We start from the raw sequence: 21986 nt of genomic DNA, 5'->3' as shown, positions 1-21986 counted from the left end.
GTAATTTTTAATTTCTTTGTAGGCCTATCTTGTGCAAAACATACACAAGAAAGCTATGTATGTAAAGATGTAAACATAAGTGTGTAGGGTATGTAGAATCAGGCAATCAGAGAAGCAATTATTCAAACCAGACTCACCAATCCTCACATAAGCTGTCTAATAGTTTCAACTGGTGATGCAGTGAAGCATACAGATATGACAGCCCCTCTGCCCCAAAAGGTATGATAGTTACATTGTGTTGTTGTTTATGTTTTTAATAATGGTGTAATAATGATAATAAAGATAATAATTATAATAATTTTGATGATAATCATCATCGTCATCATCATCATCATCATATCATGAGAAATCAGAAACAACCTGTCACCTCTGTCTGAGCAAAATTTACCAAGATATCCAAAATGCCTCTTAAAAAAAAGAATCATCCCAAATGAATGTGACAATCACCCTCTGTAGTCATCCACCAGCTCCACTTTGTTTGAAACAAAACAACAAAGGCAGGGGTGCACAATGACTCTTCAATTCCATAAGCGTGTCATCTCCTCCAACAGTCTGCACTTGCAGCCCTCACCACAGCGCTCTCTACGACATCTCTCGTCTCTCGCCCTCCCTTTGGCACTGATAAGTCATCCATCAGAGTGGCACCACCGCCACTCTCCAGCAGAGGGGCACCACACTCTCCACAGCACCCAGCCCTCGACTCCCACACACCCACTGACTGGACACTCCACTCTGTGTGCCATGGAGAAGCACATCCTAGTCAAAGGCAGATTCCCTAGCCACACAGGTAGAGTCCCATTTGGTGTTAATCAGAAATGAATAGATGACATGGTCTGGTATGATCGAGCAGATTATTTGAATAATTTATTGTGAACAAGACTCATGTTCCTGCTCCTGTTATTGCAGATGTATGTTCATGCAATGTTTGTTACCTAATCTATTGTTACCATTCTCACAGGAGCTTTGATGTACAGTAGGCCTACAGTAAAAACTCCACAGGATTGGATGAAACGACAGAGCGAGAGAGGAAAGAGAGAGAGAGACAGAGAGAGCAAAAGAGAGAGAGAGATGGCTTAGTATTGTGAAACCCTTTGGCTCCCACCAAGTATTGGTTCCTTTAATAAGGTTTTGTTCCCAGTGTTCTTCTCTAGGGAACCATCCTGAGATGCTCTCTCAGATCCCCTCTCCTATCAGAAGAGCAGCAGCCCCAGAGCACTGAGAGGAAGGCTGGCCCAGATGAGAGGTAAATCACTGACTAGCTGATAACCAGTGGAGAGCCGAGGACTGTGGCTTCACTGTCATGAGGACGAGGACCAGGATGCACCAAGCCCCCCATACTACTGTGCCAGCTTTGGAGTCTCTCTCAGTGGGCCCTCATGGAGAAATACTTTGCCTATGATGACTGTGTCCTATCCAACCAGAGAAGGAAGCCCACCGGAGCCAGGCCAGTGTGTGCGACCTGCAAGGCAGCTTCAGGAAGTAGTTCTGTGCCACTGCGGTAAGCTATGCCCCAAAATATGTTTGTTTCCATGCAACAAAAAAAAAACTAATGCCTACACATGACAATTGCATGTGCAATCCTATACAATGATTTCTCAATTATGAATCAATCAATTAACACAGAAAGCGTAGTAGTTTTAGTTTAGTAAGACATAGAAATAGTTTTGGATGGGGGAAGGTGGGGGTGCATAGTGTTTGAATAGTCAGTATTTGTTCTACAGCGCTGCTTAGGGGACTTTGTCATGTATTTTGGAACCTGTTAGGCAAACAAGAACAGTAATTATTTACTTTGTAAACATTGTGTCCAGATTAGATTGAGTGGACATCTATTGTACTCTCAAATACAAGTACATAAATTATACCTTTAATTTTTCATTTTCTCTGAAGTGGGTGTTACGTACTGTAGGTAGAACAGTTTTTTCTTATTCTATCTTTTTTCATTTGCCTTAGTTGTCGTTCCACTATTATTTATAAATATGTGTAATTATTATACAGTATAATGTTATATTATCAAAAGCCCATGATGATAATGAGCCTTCTGAGCTCAGGAAACCACTGAAGGGTGTTAAGTTAATCCCCCCACAAATGACAGTATCGGAGTGCTGTTACCTGAGACGATGTCCAGGCAGGTGTGCTCAGTGGAGGTTGAGGCTAGCAGGAGGCACAACAGACTTGTGCTTAGCCGTGCTCCATGACCCAACAGCAACCAAACGGGCAGGCCTTTCAAAACATATCCAAGTGTGTCAAGGGTGCTGTCAAACATGGTGCAAAAGGATACTGGTAAGGTGAATTAAACAATTGCGAGATCACATGGTTAATGCTGTTACAGAGACAAGCATGGAGGCCTTCATTATGTTATGGAGCTTAACTTAGACATTTTGTTTTCCTGAAATACTACTGGTGTTTCTATCTGTGTCTGTATCTGTAAGTCGAACATAATTGTGGACCCTTGTGTTTAAATCTAATGCATATGTAAACGACATTCTGCAGCTCCGACACCGAAAATGGGGGAGAGGAGAAGCAGCGGCGAACTGTCACAGCCAGTGGAACAGCAGGCATAGAGCCACAGTCTGAGTTATTGAGGAGGAGACGCAAACCAGCCCTCGTCAGGTATCACGCTTGTGTTGTCTATTGGAGTCTAGATAAATGAGATTGGAAATGCCTGCATATTCTGTGATGTTTTCACAAGATGAAATATACCTTGAAATCAGTCCAAGTTTTTTTGAAATTATATTCTGTGCCTAGTTCAAATCGTTTTATCACTCTCTCTGTAAATGAAACCCATTTGTTTTGAGGGTGATATCATTAACCTTTTCTTTAGGTCAAAAACATTTGATCCGTCACTTCTGTCACAAGTTCAAAGTGACACAGAAGCCAAACTTGAGAGGAAAAAGCCTCAGTCTAGTCAGGTCAGTGTTTCTAAGCACCATGACTAAAAAGCCTAAGGCCGGCCAAGATCATCTTAGTTTTATTCAGTAAGCTTTGTGATCTCATAATGAACTGACGCACCAGAGTGGATAATATGAGTGTCTTTGTTTATGACCAATTTCAGTTTTCCAAAACAAACACCCAGTACCACAAACTGTTTAAAGGGATTAGCAAGGATGAGCAGCTGAAGCAAAGTAAGTTGCTGTTTTTGAGAAATCTACAAACACAAAGCATCGCCATTTTGTAACCCTCTCCCTAAGAGCGTGTACAGTGTGTTGGCTGATCTGTGTGTCTCTGTTCTTCAGGTTACACTTGTGCTTTACAGAAAGACATCCTCTACCAAGGCAGACTGTTTGTCTCCGATAACTGGATCTGTTTTCACTCTAAAGTGTTCGGCAAAGACACCAAGGTATGGTGTACTTGCTAGACAGGCAGTTAGCAAACTCACCACTGCCTGACTTTTAAAGACCTTTCGTAAGTCTATATAAAAATGTAGAAGCCTCCATGTAAGGCTGGGAAAGAGGCGACTTCAAAAGTGAAATACGAAACCAATGGGTGTATTGGAATATCAAGTAAACATCAATGTTTGCTGAACCGTTTACAGCAATCAGTCATACTTATCTGGGATTTGCTGTCAGTTTATTGATATCAGATACCAATCAGATTCTTTTTGGAAGGACATGCTTAAACTTGATGCCTGCTCTAGTTCTGCCAGATACCAAACAATTCCTCAGACAGTTTTCTCATCTCATGCAATACTATTTGTTGTTTCTAGATTGTGATTCCAGTCCTTTCCGTAGCTGTCATTAAGAAAACAAAAACAGCCATATTAGTGCCAAATGCACTTGTGATCGCTACATCAAATGAACGTGTAAGTGAAGCGTCTCCTTTTCCTTTTGTCACATCGCTTTTGAAACCAATGCTATGGACATATTTATTGGAATGTTCCAATGCTTTGTGATTGTTTTTCAGCATGTATTTGTCTCCTTCTTGTCTCGAGACACGACTTACAAATTCCTCATGTCTGTATGCTACCATTTGGAGGTAAGCATTTATTATTTTCAAAGCTAAAATTCAAAAAGGAAATCATTTATATATATAGTGTGTGTCTCTTGTCCTACATTATAGTTCTATCAGAGAAAATGCATCCTAGAAACCAGGAGGCCTGTCTCCAGTACTGAAAGGAAAAAAGTTGAATTATTATAAGCTGGTGCCAGGTTGTTCCTAAAACGGAAGGTTACTTAACGTAACTGTGGTTCTCTGAGAATATGAGTGAGGTATCTCACTATGGGAGAAGCGCCTTCAGGCGTGACCAACCACGGAAGCACCTATTGCACCACGTCTGTCTAAAGACAGACCAATTGCAGCCCAGGGGAGGAGCCCATACGTCACCCCTTTATATTCGGCTGCGCAACCCTCTGTGCTCATTCTCAGGCATGCTTTCTCCCGTGCACAGATGCAAAACGGGCGTATTGGTGAGATACCTCACTCATATTCTCAGAGAACCACAGTTACGTTAAGTAACCTTCCGTTCTCTTTCGAACATTCGTTCGGTATCTCACTATGGGAGGATATAGCCAACTCCCGTATTGCATGCCTTCCGAAGCAAAAAGTTCAATATGACGAACTTAGAGGGTTCATTTTACTCGTCCGAAGTTCCCACACCAAGCACTGTATGCGCCAAGGACGGTGCTGTCACATCCAGTCTATAATAACGAATAAACGTGTCGGGGGTTGTCCAACAGCCCGCTGCACATACGTCTTGAACAGAAATCCCTCGGAAAAATGCCCAAGAAGTGCCCATTCCCCGAGTAGAATGCGCTCTGAGGCGCTCGGGGGGCTGAACTCCGCTGGCTGCATACGCCGACCTGATAGCGTTAACCAGCCAGTGTGAAAACCGTTGCGTTGAGATGGGCTTTCCTGTGTGAGGAGGAGCCCACGACACGAAAAGCTGGTCGCTTTTCCTCATACCCCTCGTCCTGTCTACGTACGTCTTTAGTGCACAGACAGGGCACAAGCAATGCAGCCTCCGCTCCTCTGATGAGGAGAAAGGAGGAGGGTGAAAGGCCCGTAGCTCTATGGCCTTGCCGACATATGACGACATGATAACTTTCGGAATGAAAGCGGGGTTCGGTTTCAACGTTACCGCTGTCAGACTTTCGTTAAACTTCATGCACGTCGGGTGAATCGAAAGTGCCTGTAGTTCGCTCACTCTCTTTGCTGAGACCAAAGCCAGAAGCAAAGTCGTCTTCAGCGTGAGATGTTTCATCTCAATGCTCTCCAAAGGTTCGAAAGGGGCTTTCGAGAGAGCTTTCAGGACCATGGGCAGGTCCCAAGAAGGCATAGTAGGTCTGGGTGGCGGGCGTAACCGGCGCACACCTTTCATGAATTGCTTAATCAATGGGTGGCAACCTACCGAGAGTGTGCCAAACCCGACATGACAAGCAGATATAGCTGCCAAGTAAACTTTAATAGTGGAGAAGGCTTTGCCCTTGTCTAGCAGATCTTGCAGAAAACACAATACATCGGTAACTGAGCACTGGAAAGAGATGACTTCTCTGTTCTCACACCATTTCTCAAATACACGCCATTTACAGTCGTAAAGTGTGCGCGTTGATGGGGCTCTGGCACTCTGAATAGTGGCAATGACCTCGGGAGGGAGACCTGCAGCATTCAGGTTTAACCGCTGACGGGCCAGACCCAGAGTGCCAGACGGTCTGGTCTGGGATGTAGAATTTGCCCTCGCGCCTGAGACAGTAAGTCTCTGCGGAGAGGGAGAGGCCAGGGTGTCCCGGCTAACATCTGGCTGATCTCCGCTAACCACAGCCTCCCGGGCCAATTCGGGGCTACTAACAGCAGAGATAGCCCGTGCTCTCTTACTCTGGCGAGTGTTGGAGATATTAGGCTGAGTGGTGGGAATGCGTAAAGAAGCGCATTCGGCCATGGCTGTGTCAGCGCATCCACACCCAGCGGTGCATCTGCGTCTTTGAGAGAAAAGAACAGTGGGCATTGAGCGTTTTCGTGCGAGGCGAAGAGATCTACGGCAGCTTTGCCGTATTTCTCCCAGATCTGACTGACAACTTGCGGGTGTAGTTTCCATTCTCCGTAGAGGGGGTTCCCCCTGGAGAGAAGGTCCGCCCCGGTGTTCATGATTCCTGGAACGTGCGTCGCTCTTAGCGAGCCGATCCGGGTGCTGCCCCAAAGAATCAGTCTGCGCGCCAGGCTGTGAAGTTGAAGGGAGCGTGTCCCTCCCTGGCGATTGATATAAGCCACTACAGTTGTATTGTCTGTTCTGATTAGGACGTGACAACCGTGTATGCGTGGGAGAAAATGTTCCAGCGCTAGGAACACTGCCAGAAGTTCGAGAAAATTTATGTGTTTCTCTCGAAGCCATACTGGCCATGTCCCGTTGGCAGATCTGCCCTCGTGGACTGCCCCCCATCCCGTGAGGGACGCATCCGTCGTGATTACCTTTCTCTCGTACACAACTCCCAGGGGAGAGCCTGAACGGAGCGTTTGTGGGTTTTTCCACCAGTTGAGTGCTGTGAGGCACACCGGTGATATTTTCACTATGCGTCTGAGGTGTCTCCGGGGGCATAATCGCAGGGAGGCCACCCACCTCTGAAAGTCCCTCATTCTCAGTAGTGCGAACGGGATCACTGACGTTGATGAGGCCATCAGCCCCAGTAAACGGAGGCATGTCCTGAAGGAAACCGTCTTGTTCCTGCGAAACAGGCAGAGGCATTGGTGAAACGCTTTGATTCGCTCTTCGGACAGCGTTGCACGGAATGAAACAGAATTGATCTGGATGCCCAGATATTCTATCGTCTGAGAGGGAGTCAGATGACTCTTTGTGTAATTGATGTTGAAACCCAAGCTCGATAGATGGGCTATGAGTGTTGCAGTATGACGTTCCGCCTGATCGCGCGTCGCAGCGCACAGGAGGTAATCGTCCAGAAAAGCAGATATTCTGATTCCCGACTGTCTGAGGGGAGTCAGTGCTGCCTCTATAACTTTGGTAAAAGTCCTGGGGGCTAGACTTAGCCCGTAGGGGACTGAAAGGAATTCGTAAACCCTTCCCTGAAAAGCGAATCTCAGGTATTTTCTGTGTGGGTTGAACACGCCAATATGTAGATATGCGTCGCGAAGATCGCATGTAGTGAACCAGTCCCCTGGACGTATTGAACGAAACAGAGTGTTGTACGTGAGCATTCTGAACGTGAATTTTCTGAAGTGTTTGTTCAGAACTCTTAAGTCTAGAATAGGACGTAGTCCCCCACCCTTCTTTGGTACAAGAAAGTATCGGGAGAAAAACCCTTCCTGACTCTCTTGTAGCGGAACCTTTCTGATCGCCCCTTTGCTCAATAAGGAGTTTATTTCTGACTCCAGAACGTGAGCGGCTTCTCCAGTTGCAGCTGACGCTATTACCCCGTTGAACTTGGGGGGTCTCATAGCGAAAGACAGCCTCAGGCCCCTTTGTATTGTCGAGAAAACCCACGGGTTTACACCGCACGCTTGCCAGCTCGCTGCTCTCGCAGTGAGTGATTCTGACATGTTCGTTATTGACGGCGCTCGAGTACACTCTTGTGGACTGAGGGGAGAATGACTGTCCCCAGTTCGAGCTGATATATTTTTTATTTTTATTTTTATTTTCTCTGCTGAATAAAGCTGCGCCCTTGGCATTATGCCTGGATGCGTCAGCGTGAACTTTATTTGTGAGTGTGTGTGGGGACACCATGTTTGTGAACCGTGGGCTGGGGGGGAAACAATGCCCGTGCCACGGTGAACAGAGGGGACGAACGTCACCTGCCGTCTCGTTCTCTTCGGAGAGGGAGGGTGGCAAGGTGAATGCCCGGGGGGAGAGCATTTCAGGTAGCCCGTGGTGCTGACTGCCTCCCCCGATAGGAAACACATGTCCTAATTCTCTCGCCTCTTTTTGTTGCCCGGAGGGTAAGAGGCGCGGTGCTTTGCAGCGGTGGCGGCAAACGAAGGTCTATTTCCCTGCCGGTAGTTAGAGGCTCTCGGCTGCTGTCCAGGAGGCGGGTTTTCCGCCTGCCTGCGGGGTTCCGCCTGCTGGGGTCTCGGTGTACGAAAAGCCGGTCGGTACTGATAGCCCTGTGACTGGGCCGGGGCTCTCTGTTGAGCAGCTGCGAACGGAGGTCGCGTCGCTGGTTTCCTGGGCAGGCACACATCGAAAGCTTCGCCCTCTTTCTTCTGTGTGTCGCATCTCTTCCGCATGTTCTCAATAGTCGGCCCGAAGAGTTCCTTCGTGTCGACGGGAGCGTCGAGATAGGAGACCTTCTCTCTGTCGCTTAGGCTAGACAGGTTTAGCCACAGGGAACGCTCGCCTGCGACCGCGAGACCCATCGCGCGCCCGCAGCTCTGGACTGCGCCTCGTGAGGCGCTGAGCGACTGATCTGCTATAATGCAAATCTCTTCCCAGATCGCCGGGTTCGCTGCGCCGGCGTCTAGCTGTCTACCCATCTCCTCCAACAGCTCTGCTTGATAGGCAGTGAGGAGGGAGGTAGTGTTCAGAGCCCTCACGGCCAAGCCACAGGACTTATAAATCTTCTGGTACATGGAGGAGGTGAAGCGCTCCATTTTACCAGGAAGCGTGAGCCCAGATGTTGTAAGCGTAGCTTTTGGATTTAGGTGGCGCGCCACAGAGGGCTCGATCACGGGCGGGCTGGAGAGCCCTAGCTCTTCCATGCCACTAACATCCAACATGGCAAAACCCTTGACGGGTACGCGGTGAGAAAAAGGTTTATCCCAGTAGCGTGCCATTTCCTTCATGCACGCGGGCAAAGCTGGCAGCAGGTGTTTGGCAGGGGGGAGGCGCGAGGGGAGCCTCTTGCCGTCGTACAGATCCCTCTCAGCTCCAGGAGCTCCAGGGGAAACTGGCCATTCCACTCCTAGCTTAGCCGCGGCTCGTTTACAGACTTCTACGAAGGCGAAATCAGTCGAAGCCTGGGGTTCGCCGCCCTGAGAGCTAGGCGGACGGGACGGTTCTGTGCGGAGGAAAGTTCCCTCCTCATCGTCCTCTTGGTCATCACGGAGGATGTTGGAAATCATGTCCTCATCCTCCTCTTCCTCAATGTCGGCCGCAGCCGCGCCGCAATCACCCAGCAGGTCCTCTTCCAACGCCAGCGCTGGCTGCGCGCTGGAAGATTCCAAGTCCATAAACTCGCCCCAGTCTCGAATTGAAGGCGGTAGGACCGTCTTAACGACGTTTTCTCCTGCCTGGGAGTGGGCATTAAGAGGGGGGTCGCCTCTTGAGGTCGCTGCAACGCGGAGGCGACGTTCCAAAATTTTGGCCGACATGCCGCGGCAATGGTCGCAGCTGTCCGGATCCGCCAATGATGCCTGGGCATGTTTAATGCCCATGCACACGATGCACATAGCATGCGGGTCTTTCCCGGAAATCATGGCTCCACAGGCGGCGAGACAAGGACGCGATGAAGCGTCCTTCGCCTGGTCGGCCAGTCCACTGGTGGATGTGGCCATATCGAGCAATGATTTATTTTATTTAAATATGTTGTCTTTTGCTCGCCTTAACGCGTTAGCAAGAAGAAAAGTGCTAATGAAAGCGCTCAGCCAATAAGCAAACCTACGCCCGGGGATAGAGCCTTGACGGTCTATCGGTGGACAGTTAAGCAGGATGCCAAGCTGAGGAAGGTAGTGGTCTTCACGGGGAAGAAAGCGAGAATGAGCACAGAGGGTTGCGCAGCCGAATATAAAGGGGTGACGTATGGGCTCCTCCCCTGGGCTGCAATTGGTCTGTCTTTAGACAGACGTGGTGCAATAGGTGCTTCCGTGGTTGGTCACGCCTGAAGGCGCTTCTCCCATAGTGAGATACCGAACGAATGTTCGAAAGAGAACACTGTTTACTTTGCCCATCTATTTTTGTTAATTTAAAACTTTTTTTGTTCTTGAACAATAATTTCTTAAAGATAAGTTGCTCACACTATACTCACACACTGACTCAAACGTGTGAAATGACTAAGAAACTAAGAAATGACTTTGCAACGCATATCTCACTCAGGGAAACCGTCAGTTTATAACGTTCAGTCTTTTGCAGTTGCTTTGATTCTAATGCGGCTACAGCATGATTTTAACCTGTCCAAAGAGTTCAAAGCAGAGCAAACCCACTGCACACCAGCACTGTTCCCTCTGTTGCTGACTGTTTCATTTCCAGGAGAAGAGTACAGGAAACAGCCCCATGGCATCTTCAGCAGAGTGCAGCTTCAGAGTGGAACCTGCTGCTACCCTGCCTCTGGTCAGGGAACTTCATTTGACGTTCTAGACTAATTGTTCCGTCATGTCACAACTTGCACTCTAAACCCAGGGTCTCTCTGCTCAGCTATTCTTTTTCAAAATAAAACTCGCCCATTTAAGCATTGTCACATAGTGAAAGTGAGATTATTTATGAACTCTTTGGCGTGATTCTGTAGATGAGCCTTTAAACTTTTGTAGAATTCTTTACAGTACATGTCGAACCCTTTTGTACAATATTTACTGTATGGGAATTCTTTGGTGTGGCTATCAGACTTCTAAAGTTTTTAGTTTTGAAAAAGCCTGCTTTTCAAGCCTGCGTTTATGGAATGCCTCCTTTGGTCTTTTCAAAGTCTATTTGAATTGTTTAAGTTGTGTAGTTGTGTTGTGTGTAATGTTCTGTTCTCTGTGTGGTCTACCTGGTTGATGACTGTGTGTTGTCCATCTGGGCAGGACTTCTGTGCGGACTTCTCGGATCTGGACGGGAAGGTGAGGAAGAGGAGGCAGGAGATGGAAGACAGCAGCAGCTCGGACTCCCACTCTCCAGACTCTCAGAAGATGGCCGGTATGTTATCCCACTCCTTTTAAGAGCACAGACTTGGTTGTTTGCTTGTCTATGACAAACTAGTTGTATAAACTGAATTTATGCAAATGTGCGAAACAAATATCTGTTGAAATGAATGTTTAATGTACTTGTTGTGTGTGGCCGGTGTTGGGGCAGTGGTAACGTCACCACATGGTAGGTGGTGGGCGTGAGCTTGATCCCAGAAATGTGTGAGTCTCTGGGACTTTGGATACTGTATGCACCTCTCATCAATGCGTGAAGCAGAGAGAAGAGGCTAAATAACTCATGGCTCTCAAATCTTGTCACTAACACAGCTTTTAAGGGATGTATGGTGTACTCACTGCGCACTGTCCCCACTCTGTATCTTCTGTCTTGCAGACTACTCAAAGCTTCCCCAGACATTACTGAATGTGACTAAACCAGGAGAGCTGCCTGTTGTCCCTGAACCTCTCCAACACTCACCTGAGACAAGAAGCACACCCCCATATAATGGTGCTCTCATACAGTCTTGATTAATCCCTTAGATATTTAGCTACATACCACAGTAACAACATGTCTTAGCTTTAAGCTTAATCCTGCACTGTTGGTTTCAACATTACTGATCAACCTGAAGAAATGCTCTAGCCATACTTTTTTATTAAAATGAATACTTATTTTTTAGAAATAAGTATTAATTTAGCACAATTTCACACCTCATGCAGAATAATTGGTTATTGGTGTCTGGCTTTTTGGTGATTTGGGAATCAGCTTTAATGGTTATGGAATTTAGCATTGGTCCATTTAGCTTTTGTCCAAAGCAGTTTACAGAGTATGAACACAGTACATTAGCTCAAATTAACCGTTTTAAAAAGGTTGTTAAGTCTGCATTATGCAAATTAGAAATAATAAAAATAATATCAATCTCAAATATCAATAATGAAAAAAAACAGAAACCATAATACACAGACCATAACTAATTAGCTGTAAGCTGAACAGAGGATGGGAACAAAGGGACGGTCTCCAGATAGTCTGGCTCTGCCTTCCTACGTACCTCCGCTCAGTTTTCATTTCACTTCACTACGTAGTCTGGGTCTGCGGTATATTCACAGGTTTTCTCAAGACAAAAATGTGCAGGTCCAATCAGCGAACAGAGGGAGTAGCTGAGAACGATAACATTGAGGTTGTGCGCAAGTTTGAGCATGTCATGTCATGACCAATCATTAGCGATTGGTTATGGCAGATCTGAGTGGCTCTGGGCAGATCCAATAGTTTTAAAGGGATATTCCGCCATTTTTGGAAATAAGCTCATTTTAGATAGAAAGATAGATAGATACTTTATTGATCCCCAAGGGGAAATTCAAGGTCCCAGCAGCTTAAGACACCACACACAACAATACAATGTAAACAGGAAAATAAAAAGCAAATCAACAAATCAACATGACTAAAGGAGCAGTAAAATACTATAGATAAGATGTGCATTAATGTACTGAGGATTGGTACTGTGATCCAGTATGAGGTGTGTGTCAAGTTGGTAGTGCAAATAAGTCCAACAGTGCAACAGTGCAAGATTAAATTCTAGTGACCAGCAATAAATATGTACAGTACAAAATGTAAGCATAGTAATAATAATAACAATACTAGTATAAATATATGGACAATTAAAATAAACTTAACAAAGTAATAATATAAGAGTTAGACATGAGGGTAGACATGTAAGTCATGCCATGTAAGTGTATAAGAGGGTGGAGGTGCAGATATACTATGCATAGAAGTCCAACTCTCCTTTTCCCTTCAGTGAAGCATTGTACAGTTGTATGGCCCTGGGTACAAATGACTTCCTCAGCCTGTCTGTTGTGCATGTCATGGAGCGTAGTCTCCAGCTGATCAAGCTCTTCTGCTGTATGATAGTGCTGTAGAGTGGATGACAGTCATTGTCCAGGATGCTGTGTAGCTTGTTCAGGGTCCTTTTGTCTGATACTGAAGTGATGCACTCCAGATCAGCTCCCACAACAGAGCCAGCCTTCCTTACCAGCCTGTCTAGTCGCCCAGCATCCCTCTTCTTAGTGCTTCCTCCCCAGCATGCCACAGCATAGAAGAGGACGCTGGCAACAACAGACTGGTCAAACATCCAGAGGAGCTTGCTGCAGACATTGAAGGACCGCAGCCTCCTCAGGAAGTACAGCCTGCTCTGCCCTTTCTTGTATATTGCTTCAGTGTTGACTGACCAGTCCAGTTTATCGTCCAGATGTACGCCCAGGTACTTTTCCACCTCCCCTCGAGCAAAACAATCGATATTTACCTTGTTCCCGTTCATCCAGCCATTCTGTGAGTCTGGCGATACAACTTTTAGCTTCAGCCTAGCATAGATCATTGAATCGGATTAGACCGTTAGCTTCTCGCCTGCTAGCATCATGTTTACAAGTGACTAAGATTTCTGGTAATTTTCCCATTTAAAACGTATCTCTTCTCAAGTTAGAAAGTGCAATAAGACCAACTGAAAATGAAACCTGGCGTTTTTTAAGGCTGATTTGACATGGAACTACACTCTCATCTGGCGTAATAATCAAGGCAAGTTGCAACCGTACCATGGGCGCAGTGATATCACGCACTACTTCCTGCTTGTTGCCTATGGGGACTGTTTTCAAATATCACTGCGCCCATGGTACGGTTGCAACTTGCCTTGATTATTACGCCAGATGAGAGAGTAGTTCCATGTCAAAAGAGAAGCTAACGGTCTAATCCGATGATCTATGCTAGGCTGAAGCTAAAAGTTGTATCGCCAGACTCACAGAATGGCTGGTTGAACGGGAACAAGGTAAATATCGATGGTTTTGCTCGAGGGGAGGTGGAAAATGATCTTATTTCCAAAAATGGCGGAAAATATCCCTTTAAACATCAACACAGTATCCGCATTCACAGAAGTTCACGCTTGGCAATGGAAAGTGGCCAGACTCTCTGTGCATTATGCATGTATAAGAGTATGGTACCAGGCTAGTCCCCAGACTGACCTGCAAAGTAAATTCAAATTTGCTAACAGGTTTGTTTGGGTTCACCCAGACTAGGATGCTTTGGTGGTGCAGCACCAATCATGTTCATGCTAATCCTTTGTTAAGCATTACTAAGCCACCTGTGTCTTATTGAAACTACAGAGTCAGTACAACAGAGCGCTTGAGTGAGTCCTGCTGTGTTTCCCAGGTGTGCCTGAGACAGCAGAGATAGCGTACGAGATCAAATCCCTCAGACCCATCTCCCTCAGCACACTGCTTATGGTCTATCTGTTCTTGTGAGTTTCCCACAAATCTAGTAACTCCTCTCGCAGAATGTTAATATGTGTCTTCTCATAGTCATGTACTTAAAAGGTAATAGTGGCTCATTAATACTGTCTTTTTTATGTCTTCATGATAGAGTGTGTGTTTTAGTCTTGTCCTCTTGCTACATGGCCTTCAGGATAGTTTCACTGGAGCAAAGACTGACCTCCCTGGGCTCCATGAGTGAGCCACCTGACAATGGGTAAGAGCAAAGGGGGCGTGCACCTGTGGACAGACCTGCAGGCAGCACATTTGTGCTGGAGATCATAACAAAATTAAATAATTAAATGACCAGGTATTACAACTAGCCTACCTTTAAAAGCCAATGAAGAATGTTTAGTGTGTGTTTTAAACATTTTTCAGTCCCCTTTGTTGATTCACTGATCGGAACAGCAGGAAAGGTTAATTTTGTTAATCACATTCTGTTTCAGAAATGACTACAAAGGAGATTACCTTGAAGATAATGCTGAATTTTACTCAATGTTATCTGTGAATCTTTTGAAACTGGAAAAGGTAAGTGGATCCAGCTCTGTATGTTTTGGATAAATAAAGCCTGGTGAAAAAACAGATCCATGCTCATGTTATGTAAACAGGAGCTCTGAAAATACAGCAGGGTAGGTCATTAATCAAACATTTATAGTAACTGATCCACAAGTGGAAGTTGTATAGGAGGTAGTAATGTGATCTCCTGCCTAAAAGGGCACATCACCAGCTTAACAAACCCATTAACCAAAGTCTGAATTCACTGTTAAACCATACATTTAGAATTAAAGGAACACTTCACCATTTTTTTTTTCATATTGAACTGTTATTCCCGAGTTGATACATACCTCTCACGTTTCAATGTGTGCTCTGGTGCACAGTGCAACTTTGATAGCACTTAGCTAGCCCAGTTCATTAATTAGGATCCAAACAGAGATGAAGTTAGAAGCGACCAAACACCTCCATGTTTTCCCTATTAAAATACAGTTACAGTACACGAGTAGTCACACGACTAATTATGGTGAGACAAAATAAAACGTGGTGCATTTCTATATTGTGTGGCGGAATAAGAATTGGGAGCACTTAGATTTGACGCAGTAATATCCTCACTCCAAAATGAAACTGAAAGTGCAAGAGTGAGGATATTACTGCGCCACAGATATGCAGTCATTCCTTTGACAATTAGGTAAGGTCTGCTACATGACACAATATGTTAGCTAACTGGTTTGTTCTTCTCTTCAACAGCTCCAAAGAAACTTGCAGAGATTGCTGGAGGAGACACAGTGATTTTAACTGCATATGTCCTCTGTGTTAACAAAATGTGTAACTCTTTGTTGATCTCTGTCGACATGTAACCACACACACACACACACACACACACACACACACACACGCACACACTCACACACACACTCACACTCACACTCATACACACACACACAAACAGAGAGGGAGAGAGCAAGAGCGTGTGAGAGAGAGAAAGAGAGACATTTGAGACATTTGTGTATATTACATTTATTTTTATAATTAATCCACAAGGAATTCACAAAGTTTTTGTCCATGTTTTGGCTTCACATTATATATCACTTTGGTGATGGCTTCTCATGTTTGTCTTTTCTTGAAGTTGGCTACAAGTTATGTGGAAAAAAGAGGTAGAAACACAATTAGTTTCCTAAGCAGTTTCACTGCTTGCACCCCAATAATTACTGAGACACAATGTCCCTAATCAGCTCTTCTGCTTGGCCCCAATAAGAGAAGACACAGTGACTATGTACTTATGTTATGAGATGCCTACTGGGCCACCAGTTATTTGTGCCAACACTGAACAAGTTATTACAATCATTTGGAAAACCGTTACATCATTGGGTCAAAAAATGAGGTTAAACCCAATAATGTATTAACCTCCCAGGAGTAGTTCGGAATTTTGGACACAGGACCTCATTTCCAAGTTAGCCAGTGTGATATTAATCAGTGGAGACCGATCTCAGCACATTTCATCCAGTCCTTCTACTGCAGAGTTCACTGGTGCTAGGCTAGCGCAAGTCAATGGTGCTATACCCTGCCACTAAAGACTATCGATGTAAACATACACTTTTTATTTCTAACATTATTCTATCAACACAGACATTTACACTGTATTATAATTGCCATTATATTATTACATTTCATATTACATACATTACACTTACACTGTATTATAAATGGCACTATCATTTATTTGCCTCGGGTGTAGTGGAGTGGGTAAGACTGTTTTTAAATGGCAGGCTATAGCACATACCATTGACTTGCGCTATCTCAGCACCAGCAAACTCTGCAACTACACTGGATAAAATGGGCTGAAAACGATCTATTCTGATATACTGTATATCACTCCAGCTAACATGGAAATGAACTATCCCTTTAATGTTATAAATACATTGTATTGTAGGTATTGCATGTCTAGAGAAGATTTTATTACATTATTGGGGGTTATTAACTGTTTTAATTCTACACTTTATCACACTGTAATTTACATTCACTCAGCAAGACGATCTGTATCATTAGGAAGGTTTACAATGCATTGTGTGGGGGGCATTTATGGCATTATGGGTTTACTGGTCTTACTTATTTTAGCCACTTGGGGGTGTAATGCACTCGGTTTGTCAGGTACATGAACAGAGGCTGTTCAATAGCACGTTTTGCTCTGCTTTGCTAGGATTTGCAGTTTAAAAGGCATATTTGGCTGTAACAGGTGCAACAATGTGCAACAGGCTTTTGAGGTAGGTTTCTCTCAGTTGGAGTATCAGAGGTGCTCAGCACTGCCATACAAACCCATCATATTCAAAATGACACTGTATTGCTTAAAGTGTAACTGCACCCTAAAATATGTTTTTTGAGCTGTTGATTGATTTGAAATTACTCATGAGTGGTGAACTCACTATTACCAGGGTCAATATTGACAAAAATCATGTTTCCCAAGAAAAGTAACATTTTGTACGATTTTGTACTGGAGATATAGCTCTCCGCGCCTTCTACAGGTTGAAACAGGTTGTAAAATGCTCACGTAGTCCTGCACTTCTCTGGCGACTCTATATCACCGGGTCGTTACAAATTAGGAATGGAACACCCCAACACCTGCCCTGATTACCTGTGATAAATGTCTGCAGCACTCACACATTTTGAAAGCCTTTTTCAGAAATCCATTAATTACATCAATTAATCAGCTGATTATATTAAAATCAGTTACACACAAATATACCCAATAGAATACACTTGAAAACAAGGTTTCCAAGGATATAGTGTATATGCTTGATTTTTATTTATCTTTTTCAATATTGTTCAAGTGGGATTAGAGGATATTTTGAGCCACTTTCCCACATGACTTCTAGAAGTCTCCCGGACATACTTACCCGGGTAGAGGCACAACACGGACGGTTCCCACATGAGCCTTATGTCCGAGTGAGATACGGGTAATTGTGTTCACACTATACCCAAGTAGATGCCGCGAGGGGTGGGGCAATGTCAGCACTTGCAGGGGGTGGGAGATGACGCTAATTAGAGTACAAGAATATACTGATCAAACATGACACATAAGACCAGACCTGTACATTGAGGATTTTTTTCCCTCCACATTGTGAAGAACAGACAGTTTTTCTTCAACTGCTAAGACACAAAATCTTTGCATATACATTTTTGTACATGTAACTATAACCCCATCACCCCATATAATAGCCTAGGCCAGGGGTCGGCAACCCAAAATGCTCAAAGAGCCATTTTGGACCAAAAAAACAAAAAACAAATCTGTCTGGAGCCGCAAAAAATGAAAAGCCTTATGTAAGCCTTATATGAAGGCAACAAAGGCTGTAAGTGTATATTATCTATATTAGCCTACTATCAAAATGACTAAGTAGGCTACAACGAGGCTAATGAGCTTTCATGATTAAATGTTTTTCCCTGCTGCGCATCTCGGAGAGAATGACACACCACGTGACTTCTCCGCTGTATATGGTGCTTTAAGTTCAACTTTGTGTAGGCCTAATCACCATCCGTGAACCGTTGTTTTCCACGTTTTAATATCTCTCAGGTTGAAACAAAATTTCTCCAGAAACTGCAATCGCACTTTTTTCTCAGTCCCAACTGGGTAGTCGGCTGCAAATGTAGCATGCCTTCCCTGAAAATGTACTGTTTTTCTAAATGTCTTTCTCTTTTTGTTGTTCGCCAACTTCTCATTACCAAGCAAGGTAACACTTTATAATAACTACATACAATTCATCATTTATTAAGCATTTGCTACTAATTAGATAATGGTTTGTTCATCATTAGTAATTTATTGTTCATGCATAATTCATCATCAGTAAAGCATTTGTTCACAAAGTTATGAATGGTTTGTTCATAGTAAATAAAACAAATGTTTGTAAATACATGGTTTATACCTAATAAATAATGAAACAACCATTTATAAATGAAATCATCTCCCTATTATGAACCAGTTACAAACTATTAGTAAATGCTTTGATCATCATTTGTTAAGTATTACTCCTATGTTAATTCTCATATTGTAATTCATGATTAACTCAGGAGTTACAAATGGTTAGTTAATGATTTTTGTGAGCTCATCTAAAGTGAGGACTGTATATGCCTTGCTACATATTAACAAATGAGTTATAAAGGTTACAGTTGCATTTATTCATTAAGCAGACACTTTCATCCAATGAGATTTAGACAATCAATGAAATTAAAGAGGAAGGCCACAATGGTGGCACCCGGGGATTAAACCTCCAATTCTTAGGCATTCAGCATACTAGCCCAATGCCTTATCCACTACACTACCCCTGCTCATGGCTGTTGTGGCTATAAATAGTTGTATGTTTTTTTAACTGAGCGGATGTTATGTTCTTCACTTCACAACAAACAATCGATAAACACCAGAGTAAAGTGACAAAGTTTTTACTTGGTTAACTTCACTTCAGTATATGTCAGTAAATTATTTACTTGTATTCTTTAGCTCTCTATTGTATAACTATTGTATCAATGCGCTGCTTAGTGCTACATCAAATGTAGTCATACGCATAACAGGAAAGTAGTCCTCTGAAAACAACTAAAAGTAGATCCCATCCATTTTCTAAAAAGTAGTAGAGGTAGTGTAGTGGTTAAGGAGCAGGGCTATCATTCTGTCACCTGCTCAGTTGGGGGTTCGAATCCCGCCTTCTGCTGTTGTGTTTAATTTAATTGACATGTGTATGTCGCTCTGGATAAAATTGTCAGCTTAATGAATGAATGTGAATGTAGTATTTACAACTTATTTGCAAATGTGTAGCAAGGCATAAAAAGTCCTCACTTTAGATGAGCTCACAAAAATCATTAACTAACCACTTGTAACTCCTGAGTTAATCATGAATTATAGTATTAGGAAGTGGTTTATAAAACATGTATGCACATCCTTACTAATCATTAGTGCATATGTAACAACTGTTAAATAATGAATAGTATTTCATTAACAAAATGTTATTGCATGTTATATTAAGTATTAGCAACAATTTATACATATTTTAGAAATAAGCTTATTCACTATGAACAAACCAATCATAACTTTATGAACAAATGCTTAAGTGATGATAAATTATGCATGAACAATTAATTACTAATGATGAACAAACCATTAACTAATAGTTAACAAATGCTTAATAGATGATGAATTGTGTGTAGTTATTATAAAGTGTTACCGTAATATTTGTTAATTGTTACTCAAATATCTATTTGCTGCAAGTTAATGTTTTTTCATAATTAATTAATCAATTAGTCATCTATTTTTGTCTGACTCTTAGCATCCCCTTTTGTGTAGTTTTCGCATAAATTTGCTACATCTTTCAGCTTTGCCTGTTTTGTTTTATCAAGGATCTTTGTGAACCTTGTGATCATCCATTTCCAGTGAGAGAGACCCATACTGAGTTATATATTACTAATATTAATGCTGAAAAAAAAAACATTAACTTGTGGCAAATAGGTATTTTACTAACAATTAACACATATTAACAAAGGGTTAGTTAATGACTAGTTTGCTATTTATTAAGGACCCTTATTATGGAGTGTTACCAAAATACTCAGTCCATGGGGAATAAAGTGTCCATAATCCAGATTAATAAACGTGGAGATAGGCGGGCATCCGTAGCACACAGAGGAGGTAGCGATCCAGCTGCACGCACAGTCCAGGACGTCAGAGCCAGATAGGTCCGCGATTGACAGCTAGGGGGCGGGTAGACACCAATAGAGACGAGCCAGGCCAATGACAGGAATCCGCTGGTGAGGGAGAGAGAGAGAGAGACAAATGGGAGTGCAAGGCGCTAAATTAGTCACACATAGCTCTGAATGGAAGGCTCTTCATAGGCCATTAAACATGCAGGTGAATAGATGCCACAGCAATTACAAAAGCAAGATAATATCAAAGTCCATCAAACAGTCACACGAGTGCAAAGAAAGTCTTTTAGAGTCCGTGCGCGAATAATATCAAAGTCCATCAAACTAGCACGCACACACAATTCTTCGCTGCAGGACACACACGGTGAATAATGAGGCCAGAGAGTCTTTTACAATCAACAGAGTCTTAAGAGTGTCCAGACTCTGCGCGTTGTCCTACTAATGATAACAACCAACCCAAACCACAGACTCGTTCAATAGGTTTCTCAGGTCAAACGCACTTGGCAGAGGCACAGCCCATTAATGGAGAGCCGGTCCACTCGCTATTAACTCCATTGTAGGCTATCTGCAGTTCCAGTTGCAGTTCCACTAGGGGCGATCACGAGCAAGTGATCAAACAAAGGGGGTCTAATAGACCTCTGAAGTTCGCCTACAAAAAGGAGCCAAAGCTGCCATCTTTGCCCATATAAGGAGATCCGGGAGTTAATTGAAGCTAACTGCCCATGGCAAGTTAGCTCTGGGGTAGCAAAGATCAAAGTGTGCCGTCTTCACCTACCGAAGATCACAGTATCCACTAGACGGCAGTGGACAAAACTGTGTAGTGAAAAACGTCTGCATTTCCAATGAGATCAGCCAACGACAAACTGCGAAACACACCGCTGCGACGTCAACTGACCCCGCCACCGCTTAAACTTTGTGCGCCTGCGCATACACTCGCTGGGATAGCACCTGGGGCGCTAGGGTGGCTAGTCTCGTGAGCAGCACATAAATAAAGCACACACATTTCACACGTGTCCAATGCAACCAACACGGACAACTAGCCTAGTAGTAAACAAAACAAACCAAACCAGCCTGTGCTACACTAGCAAACAAAGCAAGCCATTTCGTTTTGCAACCAACTAGTGCTGTCAAAAATATCGCGTTATTAACGCGTTAACGCAAAACAATTTTAACGCGTTATTTTTTTTAGCGCGAGATTAACGCTCTTCCTGACCTGTGAGAAGTTTTTTTCAGAAACTGCTGTGGCCACGTTAGAAAAACTACAGGACCCGGCTGTAAACCAGAAGCAAAACAGTAAGCACGCTCACTGTTGAGATGTCCAGCTGAAGACTAAAATGGGCTGCTAACAAACTAATAAAACATTGCCAGGGTTAGTTGATAAGAGCAAAGTTATCTGCATGTACTGTCGATGTGAACTTAGTTACCATCGTAGCATAAAGTTATTATTAGCCGCATTGAGAATTTGCACGAAACTTAGAAGACAGGTGGAGCAGGCGTTGGGGCAGGCGTTGGGGCAGACGCAGTTGCGCTAACAGGAGATTAGCCTCAGTGCTGTCAATCGATTAAAAAAATTAATCGCGATTAATCCCATGAATGTCCTAGTTAAAGGTAGGGTATGGAATGAGCTTTTTTGGTCATTTTTGCAAAATCACTTGAAATCCTATTCCTAACCCACTTACAGCCACTGAGTTGGAAGTACTGAAATGGGAATTAAACATGTCAATCATCTGCAGAACGGGCAGGGCTCGAAAAACTCCAGCCAATAGAATTCTAAACCT

General features: G+C 43.7%; 2 protein-coding genes across 3 annotated transcripts in view; one reads left to right on the top strand and one right to left on the bottom strand.

The window, feature by feature from the left end:
• znf608 (zinc finger protein 608) overlaps positions 1 to 2299 on the bottom strand; it is a 43642-nt gene extending 41343 nt beyond the window's left edge. Inside the window, exon 1 of the mRNA XM_062543780.1 lies at positions 2110 to 2299. The gene's annotated coding sequence lies outside the window, so the exon portion shown is untranslated. The remainder of the gene's footprint in view (positions 1 to 2109) is intronic.
• On the top strand, positions 761 to 15639 carry LOC134089337 (GRAM domain-containing protein 2B). 2 transcript variants are annotated; one of them, XM_062543782.1, is made up of 14 exons: positions 761 to 1498; positions 2491 to 2610; positions 2822 to 2909; positions 3053 to 3122; positions 3234 to 3337; positions 3704 to 3799; positions 3901 to 3972; positions 10124 to 10204; positions 10654 to 10765; positions 11144 to 11257; positions 13940 to 14027; positions 14150 to 14254; positions 14484 to 14565; positions 15280 to 15639. In XM_062543782.1, exons 1-14 carry the CDS (start codon positions 1377 to 1379, stop codon positions 15319 to 15321), a joined length of 1296 nt encoding a protein of 431 aa, XP_062399766.1. In that variant the 5' UTR covers positions 761 to 1376; the 3' UTR covers positions 15322 to 15639. The 2 variants fall into 2 exon arrangements, with proteins under 2 accessions (XP_062399766.1, XP_062399768.1); XM_062543784.1 differs by lacking the exon at positions 761 to 1498 and adding an exon at positions 1519 to 2280.
• The last annotated feature ends 6347 nt before the right edge of the window (positions 15640 to 21986 follow it).

Source organism: Sardina pilchardus, chromosome 8, assembly GCF_963854185.1.
Source record: "Sardina pilchardus chromosome 8, fSarPil1.1, whole genome shotgun sequence".
NCBI classification, from domain to species: Eukaryota; Metazoa; Chordata; class Actinopteri; order Clupeiformes; family Clupeidae; genus Sardina; species Sardina pilchardus.
Note: the sequence above shows the minus strand (reverse complement) of the source record. Positions and strands in the feature narration are given on the sequence as shown.

Excerpts from the sequence above, each read along its gene's own strand:
- LOC134089337 (XM_062543782.1), top strand. The coding sequence starts at position 1,377 with ATGGAGAAATACTTTGCCTATGATGACTGTGTCCTATCCAACCAGAGA. Across the intron at positions 2,910-3,052 it reads AAAAGCCTCAGTCTAGTCAG|TTTTCCAAAACAAACACCCA; the intron begins GTCAGTGTTTCT and ends GACCAATTTCAG. Across the intron at positions 14,028-14,149 it reads CTTATGGTCTATCTGTTCTT|AGTGTGTGTTTTAGTCTTGT; the intron begins GTGAGTTTCCCA and ends TCTTCATGATAG.